Consider the following 8,903-nt stretch of genomic DNA (forward strand, 5'->3'; position numbering starts at 1 on the left):
TTCCTGGGTCGGCGTGAAGACAAGCAGCGCGCAGGCCAGACGCAGGTGGCCCAGGTCTCCAGACGGCGCCGGGCTTTCCTGGCTCCTTCCCCTTCCTACTGTGCCTTCAGCCCACCTCTGCCCCGAGCCCCAACGCCCAGAGGACCCGCGGGGAGACACCTGTTCGCGGCCGGGACGGGCCACTCGTGCAGGGGCGCAGCCCCCGCAGCTTCCCCGAAGGGGCCGAGGTCTGTGGATGCGGCGCTCGGATGGAAACGCCTCCCGGGTCCACCCGGCAAGGCTCACGGATTGGGAACCGGTTCCTAGGTCAACACCCAGAAGCCGGGGCCCCGGACCCAGAGCAAGGCCACGCTTGCGACGCATCCAGGAGGCCCCAGGGCTCGCCGGGCCTGAGGACGAAGCAGGCACACGGCCCGAGCTACAGGTAGAACCGAGCAACCGAGGCAGGTGGAGTGAGGCCCGGAGCACAGGCTGCCCTCCGGGTCGGGGGTCCCGCGGGGCGTGGCCTTCCTCGGGCCCAGGGGCTTCTCCTGTCACCCCCGCGCCCGGGCCGCCTGCCGTCTCCTCGTGGGTCCCGCGGGCTCCTCGGCTGCCCCGAGGCCACAGGCAGCCGGCTCCCAGACCCACGGGGCCTTTCTCGTCAGGGACCCGTTAAAAATAAAAAAACTTTCCTTTTGCCTCAAAGGCTCACAGGCACTTTCAACATTATTTCAGACGTTCGCAGCCCCGCCGAAGACCCGTGTCCTGGGAGCCGGGCGTCCACGCGGCAGTGGGTGGCCCCACCCCGATGGGCCTGGCGCTCAGACCTCCGCCCGCCCAGGGGCAGCCAACGGCACGACCCCTCCCAGGGCTGGCCCTTCCTGGCCTTCCCTGACCGGCTGGGGACCTGGGGACCGGGGGACGCGCCATGCGGTCCGAGCCCCGGCCGGCCGTCAGAGGCCTTGATGGCGGGGACGGCGCCGCCGACCCCCGCCGGCAGCCGCCCTGCCCTGCGACTAGGGGGACACGGAAGTCGCCGCTCCGAGGCCCGCGCCCGGCCGCGCCGCACGTCACGAGAGCCCCGCGTCACCCAGACACTGACTGTATTTGTGGGGCTTAGGGAAACAGAACAGGGAGCCCGAGCGACGGGCAGGCGCCAGGAGCCCTAGAACTCCTCGCTCTCGTCCTCGCCGTCCGCCGACTCCGTTCCCACTTCTTCATAATCCTTCTCCAGGGCAGCCAGGTCCTCCCGGGCCTCCAAGAACTCTCCTTCCTCCATGCCCTCGCCCACGTACCAGTGCACAAACGCCCGCTTGGCGTACATCAGGTCAAACTTGTGGTCGAGGCGGGCCCAGGCCTCGGCGATGGCGGTGGTGTTGCTCAGCATGCAGACCGCCCGCTGCACCTTGGCCAGGTCGCCCCCGGGCACCACGGTGGGCGGCTGGTAGTTGATGCCAACCTGAGAGGAAACAGCGGGTGGCATAAGGTCCTGGTTCCGCGTTGCTGGGAAGGGATCTGTAGGAGTCCCACACCCGAGACACGGCCGGGCCCCAGGTGGGGCGTCCGCCAGTCGGTAAGAGGCGCGGGGGTGACAGACACGGCTGCAGCACCCAAGGAACAGACAAGTCCAGAACGTGGGACTTTCAGGACGACTAGACTAGTGCCTTCAAATGACCGTCAAGAAAAAGGGCGGATGTTTTATGTTAAAAGATTTAAGAGATGGGGACCCCTGGGAGGCTCAGCAGTGGAGCGTCTGCCTTCAGCTCAGGGTGTGACCTGGGGTCCTGGGATCAAGTCCCACGTCGGGCTCCCTGCATGGAGCCTGCTTCTCCCTCTGCCTGTGCCTCTGCCTCTCTCTCTGTGTCCCTCATGAATAAATAAAATCTTTAAAAAATAAAAAAGACTTAAGAGGCACATATAATGCCAAGGCTTGGATTAAATCCTGACTTTGAAAACCTGATGTGAAAGGCATCTGTGGAAACTGGGAAAGTTCGGATGCTGCCCGGGTATTTTTACTTTGGAGAACTGTTATGAATCTCGTTAGGCACAAAAACGAACTTGTGTGTCATGAAAAGCCGTAGGCCAGGCTAAGTGGGTCAGCAGAGCAAACGTAAAGGAAACCCAGGGGCTGAATCCAGGCAGTAGGCACTCGGGTGTCAGCCGTGCTCAATCTCCCCTTTCCTGTAGTTTAGAAAATAGTCTAGGGACTATGAAACCTTGTGAAGATCCCCCACGGGATCCAAGCCCCGTCTCCTTAAGCACCGCTCTGGCCCGGACACAGGGAGACCCTCACTCAGCACTGAAAAACAGAAGGTCGCCTCCGCTCACCGCCCGAGGGCTGCGGGCCTACTGCCTGCAGGCGCCTCGCTTGCTTTCCTAATTCGGAGCCGGAGGATCCGCCTCCAGACCTCCCAGCACCTGTCTCTGGTTGAGCTACGGGGCAGCTCCCGAGTCCTAGCGGGTGACGGGTGACGTCTCGCGGCTTCACGACCCTGCGTCCCTCCCACTGCGCTCACAGCTGCACCAGCGTCACCGGGCAGGGAAGCCGCGTTTTTCTAAACGTCACAGCTGCCACCTTTAATCTTTCTAAGCTCACCCTGGAACAACCCATAAAACTTCAAGTAGGTCACATGCCCAGCAGCCTTGAGGACGTGGACAGAAGCGAGAGGGGCGTCGAGCAAGCCTTCCCCACGAGTCTTCAAGGAAGGGGCCGCGGTCAGACCCTCCGACCCGTGTCCTGCCCCGTCACTGAATGGTAGGCCCTTCCGTGTCCCCAAAAGCCCTCCCCTGGGAGCAGGGGGCGTATTAGGCGGCTGCGCCCCCCCCCCGCATAGGCTGAAACCTGGCCCCCGCCGGAGCGGCCGCCCCAGGGAGCGCCTATCTGCCGGGTGAAGGGACAGGAGACCCGCTCTGCCTTGTATGAGCCGAGCTTGTCGAGAACAAAGCCGCTGGCTGCCTGGTTCTCCCCATCGCCAGCACCCCTGCCCTGCCTGCAGCTCCTGGGACGCTCCCCTGGGCGGGCACACAGCCCCGCACCTCCCACCCCCACCCACCTCACTCCCAACTTGCCTTGAAGCCCGTGGGACACCAGTCCACAAACTGGATGGAGCGCTTGGTCTTGATAGTGGCGATGGCGGCGTTCACGTCCTTGGGCACCACCTCCCCCCGGTAGAGCATGCAGCAGGCCATGTATTTGCCGTGGCGAGGGTCGCACTTGACCATCTGGTTGGAGGGTTCAAAGCAGGCGTTGGTGATCTCTGCCACCGACAGCTGCTCGTGGTAGGCCTTCTCGGCTGACACAATGGGGGAGTAGGTCACCAGGGGGAAGTGGATGCGGGGGTAGGGCACCAGGTTGGTCTGGAACTCCGTGAGGTCCACGTTGAGGGCGCCGTCGAAGCGCAGGGAGGCGGTGATGGAGGACACGATCTGGCCGATGAGCCGGTTGAGGTTGGTGTAGGTGGGGCGCTCGATGTCCAGGTTGCGGCGGCAGATGTCGTAGATGGCCTCGTTGTCCACCATGAAGGCGCAGTCCGAGTGCTCCAGGGTGGTGTGGGTGGTCAGGATGGAGTTGTAGGGCTCTACGACCGCGGTGGACACTTGCGGAGCGGGGTAGATGGCAAACTCCAGCTTGGACTTCTTGCCGTAGTCCACGGAGAGCCGCTCCATCAGCAGGGAGGTGAAGCCTGAACCGGTGCCACCCCCGAAGCTGTGGAAGATGAGGAAGCCCTGGAGCCCGGTGCACTGGTCTGTCTGGGGTAGGAGGGGACACCATTAGGATGGAGGGGACGACCCCCGCCCCGGCCCTCTTCTGTCTGCAAAACTACGGGGGCCCTAGGCTAACAGTATTCCCTTCTGCACTTAGGAAAACGCTTTGCAGCACAATTGGTACTTAGGGGTATACGTTTTATCGCACGTACGACAGACAGTGTGGAGGGTGTTACCTATATTACCAAACTCCTTGAGATACAGAAACTCCCACCATTCCAGAAAGTTCTCTCATGCTCCTGTGCTTCGCCTCGGTAGAGGTGAGAAGAGAACACCTGCAGGGGTTTGGAGGTCTAGGGGACAGATGACCTCCAGGGGCCCTGCTGGGTGTGTGAAGGGGCATGAGGGGCGGTGGGAGGGGAGGGCAGAGGAGGGTCAGATGGGGCGGATGACTGGACGTCAGAGCTGGGCCCTCTCCACTCGGTAGCCTGGCCACCTGGCTGCAGGACAGTGGGAGGCGGGGGAGGCAGGGGTGGCATCTCGTCGAGCAGAGATTCCCAGGACTGGAACACAGGGACCCGCGGGGTTAACAAGCGCCCTCGCTGACTTCTGACGTAGCTGGTCCTTGGGCTACAAGGGCATCGGTCTACACCGGACGCCCCGGGAGGGAGGATATAAAAATTCTCCATTGACTTGCGATACATCCATTTATCGGATCCCTACACCGTCCACCTGAAACTAGCGCTGTGGCAAGTCTGTCTAAAAAAAAAAATCACTTAAATGAAAAGCAAACTTTCCGCAAATTGGTGACAACAACAAAAACATCCCCCCAAACAAACTAACACACTCCAACCCTTCAATAAACCTTTTAAGAAACCCTAAGCCAGGGGGTACGTTGTTCAGCAAGCACCGAATCCCAGTCCCCAAGTCGATGGCAAGTCCTCAGCCTCCGCTGGTGCGTGAGCAGCAGAGCATCTGTCCGGGCGATCTCTCTAGGGACCAGTGCCAAGGAACTGGCTGCTAGTTGGCCTCACGCCTGCGCTCCGTGCCTCCGGCGAGGGGTGGGGTCAAGTGGGAAGTGGTTACGCTAACCAGTAAGCAGGAGCCTCTCCGGGGCTCTGCCTGGGAGCCGAAGCACAGGCTGCCCCCACCTACCTGCTGGGGCTCAGAGGAGGCTTGGATTGGACAGAGGGACCTGCCAAAGCTGGGAGTCAGCAGGGCGGGGGCCTGGGTCCACACTCAGGGCGAACAGGTCCCTCAGGCTCCTCGGCCAGGCCCCGCACCCAGGCCCCAGCGCCCCCCGCCCACCCCCCGCAAAGCAGAGGAGCCACCAGGGCCCGGGGGGCGTGGGTCACAGCCCAGGCCTGTGGTTTCCCTTTCTTCCACATGTGTCTGGCCTCCCGGCCAGGCGGGAACACCACACACATGGTATCCTACAGGTGTCAAGGGCACTGGGTCCGCTCACCAGTTTTCGGATTCGCTCCAGCACAAGGTCGATGATCTCCTTCCCCACCGTGTAGTGGCCTCGGGCGTAGTTGTTGGCAGCATCTTCCTTGCCAGAGATCAGCTGCTCAGGGTGGAAGAGTTGCCTGTACGTGCCAGTTCTTACCCCATCTTGGGGGGGAAGAGAGAGGGCAAAGGTCAGAGGGGTCTCATCCCCACAGGCCACGGGCACCAGGACCCACACTGCCAAGCTGCCCTGGTGCACCTGCAGGAGGGAGCAGGGGGCGACGGCCTTGCAACGCCCACTTCCAAAGTCTAGTTAGTCCTTCCTGGACCCGGGTCGGGGACGGGTCAGGGGCTTTAACTGTGCCTTCCCTCACAGCCCCGTCTACCTGGGGAGGGACCTGGGGAGGAACTGGAGCGCGTCCAGGGGAGTCTCACTTGACTTTTAGCAGGACAAGAACACACACTGATGCAGAAAGCCCAGCCCACAGTGTAATGTCCACAAAACGGTCTCTGGAAAGATGAGGACGGAGCGGGGGGCGTCTGGGGGACTCGGTCGGTGAAGTGTCTGACTTTGGCTTAGGTCACAATCCCGGGGTCCTGGGGCTGAGCCCCTCGTGGGGCTCCCTGCTCCGTGGGGAGCCTGCTTCTCCGTCTCCCTCTGGGGCTCCCCCTGCTTTTGCGCATGTGCTCACTTTCTCTCAAATGAGTAAAAACTTAAAAAGAAAGAAAAGAAAGATAGAGGAGGAGAGGGGTGAAGTTTTCAGGAACAGGAAACTGAGGAGATCCAGATGCAGAAAGTAGGAAGCGGAGAACCGCCTGGGAGCCAGCGACAGCCAGGTCTCTGCGCTCCGTTCCGTAGGCAACGTGATCCTCAAGGGTCTAGGGGGAGGAAAGAGGCAGCTTAAAGTGTCTGCGTTTACGCCCACTCTTTGCTGCGGCCTTTGTCCTGGGCCGGGCCCCTCACTGCCACGTCCAGCCGGGTCTGGGCCGCTGTGACCGACCGTCGTTTCCGCACAGGAAGCCCTGGGGAACCCCCGGGAGTCAGAGTCCAGACCAGAGCGGCAGGCTTCAGTGCTGCTCCTGGCAGGGCCTTGCCTGCGTCCCAAGAGCTTCCTCCCTGAGCAGGGCTCCCCGTGGACTTTGGGGCTGGCAACAAATACCCTCCCGGCCACTGACCTATGACCGCGGGCTCCAGGTCCACAAAGATGGCCCGGGGCACGTGCTTGCCGGCCCCCGTCTCGCTGAAGAAGGTGTTGAAGGAGTCATCGCCGCTGCCCAGCGCCTTGTCACTGGGCATGGTGCCGTTGGGCTGGATGCTGTGCTCCAGGCAGTAGAGCTCCCAGCAGGCGTTGCCCATCTGCACGCCCGCCTGGCCCACGTGGATGGAGATACACTCGCGCTGTTGGGGGAAGCGGAGCCGTGAGGCAGTGTGAATGCAGGAGGGAGCCAGTTCCCGCCAGGGAAGGCCCCGGACGCATCCTTGGATCTTTCCTCCCGGGGCCTGAGGCCTAGCAGTGAGTTACAGGGTCTGAAACCCAGAAGCCTGGGCTCCCTTTCCAGGCCGGCCCGCGCTCTAGGCCAAAGGGTGGTTCCCGCTGTCTTCATTCACCCAGGACTTGGGACCAAAGGTGCCTAAAGCCTAGGTGCTCGGGGGCAGGGACCGGGGGAAGCCGCCGTCCAGCAGATCTGCCGCCTGGTGCCTGTGAGCTGGCCGGGGAAGGAGCGGGGCTCGGAGCCCTCGTCCCAGGACAGGCCGGCCAGGGCTCCTGCAGGGCCCGGGAGCCGCGGTGCCCACGCGGGCGCTGTGTCCCCCACACCCCCGGGGAGAAGGCCAGGGCAGGTCTGGGGGCGGACGGAGGCAGCGGCTGCGGGTCGGAGCCAGTGCGAAGGCCCACCCAGAGCGGCCCACCCAGAGCGGCCCACCCAGAGCGGCCCGCTGGCGGGAGGGCGCCGGCCCCGCGGGGTCGCCCTTGCCCCGCGCAGGTGGTCAGGGCGCGGGTCCGCACGGCCCGGGTGGGCTGTCCGGGGCCGCCCCCCCTCGGCTTCGGCGCCCCCGCCCCGCCCGCGGCCCACGGGGCGGCTCTCCAAGGCCGCAGCGCCCCAGCAGGAGGCCGCCTTCCCTGCCTCATCTCCTCGTGGGAGACCCAGAGGGAGGCGGGGCCGCGCGCGGCGAGAGCCGGGACCCCGGGGTCACCCCCCACCCCCCCCGGCCCCGGTCTTAGCCCGTCGCGGGCCACCTGCGCGGCGGCGGCGCCTCTCCCGGGCTCGGGCGTCCTCCGTGGGCCGCACAGACGCGTTCAGGGGCCGCCCGGGCCGGGGACACGGGGACCCGGGGACACGGGGCCGCCCAGCCCGCCGCCCGCGCCCAGCGGGGCTCCCGGGGGCGGGGACTAAGCCGCGGGCGGGCGGGCGCCTTTGTCCCGGGCGGGGCCGCCTCGGGTCCGGGTCCGGGTCCCCGCGCGCTACTCGGGGCCGCCGTCGGGGCCGCCCGCCTGGCCCGCGCCCTCCGCCCCCGCGCAGCCCCCGCGCCCCTCGGGCGCCCCCTTCCCGCCCCCTCCCCCTCTGCCCCCCCGGGTGCTCTCCCGCGCAGCCCCCCTTCCCGCGCCCCTAACCCCCGGGCGCCCCCTTCCCGCGCCCCTAACCCCCGGGCGCCCCTTCCCGCGCAGCCCCTACTCCGGGCGCCCCCTTCCCGCCCCCTCCCCCTCTGCCCCCCGGGTGCTCTCCCGCGCAGCCCCCCTACCCGCGCAGCCCCCCGGGCGCCCCCCTCCCCTCCCCCTCCCCCTGCCCCCCGGACGCTCTCCCGCGCCGGCCCCCGCGGGGACTCCCGGGCCCGCCCCCGGCGCCCCCTCACCATGGCGGCTCCGGGCGAGGTCTGCCGAGGGTCGCCGAGGGTCGCCGAGGGTCGCCGAGGGTCGCCGAGGGTCGCCGACGGCAGACGCGCCCCGAGTCTCCAGCCACACCACGAAGCCCCGCGCGGCCCCCGGGCGCCGCTTATAAGTCCGCGCCCAGCCGCGGCCGGGCTCCAGCCGGGCTCCCATTGGGCGGCGGCCGTTCGGGGCCCGCCCCCTGCGCGCCCCCATTGGGCGGCGTTCCCCCGAGGCCCGCCCCCTCCCCGCCATTGGCCGGGCGCTCGGGAGCGACGCCGCCGCGGCCGGTGATTGGCCGGTTTGTAAAGCCGAAGGGAGGGAGAAGCTCGGGCTGCGGGCCTCGGAGGTCGCTCTGCGCTCCTGCCCGGGTGGGAGCTCCGCGGAGGCCGCCGCGTCCCGTGCCCGGGTCTTTCCCCGCGTAACGTGGCGGACGTGGCTGGAAAAGTGCAGAAACCTCGGGCGGGGGCGCAGCCCGGAGCCCCGCAGCCGTCGCACGGGGAAGAGGTGCCGCGGCGGGAACCAGGTACCGGGAGCTTCTGGGCGGGACAAGCTGCTGCTCGGCTGGGGGTCGGCGGGCCGGCAGGTGTGGGGCAGGGCGGGTGTGGGGGAGGGCGGGCCGGCAGGTGTGGGGGAGGGCAGGTGTGCGGGACGGCAGGTGTGCGGGAGGGCAGGTGTGGGGCAGGGCGGGCTGGGCAGGTGTGGGGGAGGGCGGGCCGGCAGGTATAGGGGAGGGCAGGTGTGGGGGAGGGCGGGCCGGCAGGTGTGGGGAGGGCAGATGTGGGGGAGGGCGGGCCGGCAGGTATAGGGGAGGGCAGGTGTGGGGAGGGCAGAAGTGCGGGAGGGCAGGTGTGGGTGGCGGTGGGCGCTCCTGGGCAAGTAATTGGAGTTGACCTCCCTTGACTG

At 66.5% G+C, this 8,903-nt stretch overlaps 1 protein-coding gene across 1 annotated transcript; it reads right to left on the bottom strand.

The window, feature by feature from the left end:
- Positions 1-1,065: 1,065 nt before the first annotated feature.
- On the bottom strand, positions 1,066-8,091 carry LOC129505966 (tubulin alpha-8 chain). Its single transcript, XM_055319343.1, has 5 exons — positions 7,985-8,091; positions 6,310-6,532; positions 5,150-5,298; positions 3,049-3,729; positions 1,066-1,438 (listed from the first exon to the last, which is right to left on the bottom strand). The coding sequence occupies exons 1-5, from the start codon at positions 7,985-7,987 to the stop codon at positions 1,145-1,147; spliced, it is 1,350 nt and encodes a 449-aa protein (XP_055175318.1). The 5' UTR covers positions 7,988-8,091; the 3' UTR covers positions 1,066-1,144.
- Between the last annotated feature and the right edge of the window lie 812 nt (positions 8,092-8,903).

Source organism: Nyctereutes procyonoides, unplaced genomic scaffold (genome assembly GCF_905146905.1).
Source record: "Nyctereutes procyonoides isolate TBG_1078 unplaced genomic scaffold, NYPRO_anot_genome, whole genome shotgun sequence".
NCBI lineage: Eukaryota > Metazoa > Chordata > Mammalia > Carnivora > Canidae > Nyctereutes > Nyctereutes procyonoides.

What these genes read in the sequence shown, in the direction of transcription:
- LOC129505966 (XM_055319343.1), bottom strand. An exon ending in CCTGGAGCCCGCGGTCATAG is followed by an intron (nt 5,299 to 6,309) that starts GTCAGTGGCCGG and finishes TTCCCCCCCAAG; the next exon opens with ATGGGGTAAGAACTGGCACG. An exon ending in TGGAGCGAATCCGAAAACTG is followed by an intron (nt 3,730 to 5,149) that starts GTGAGCGGACCC and finishes CTCCTACCCCAG; the next exon opens with ACAGACCAGTGCACCGGGCT.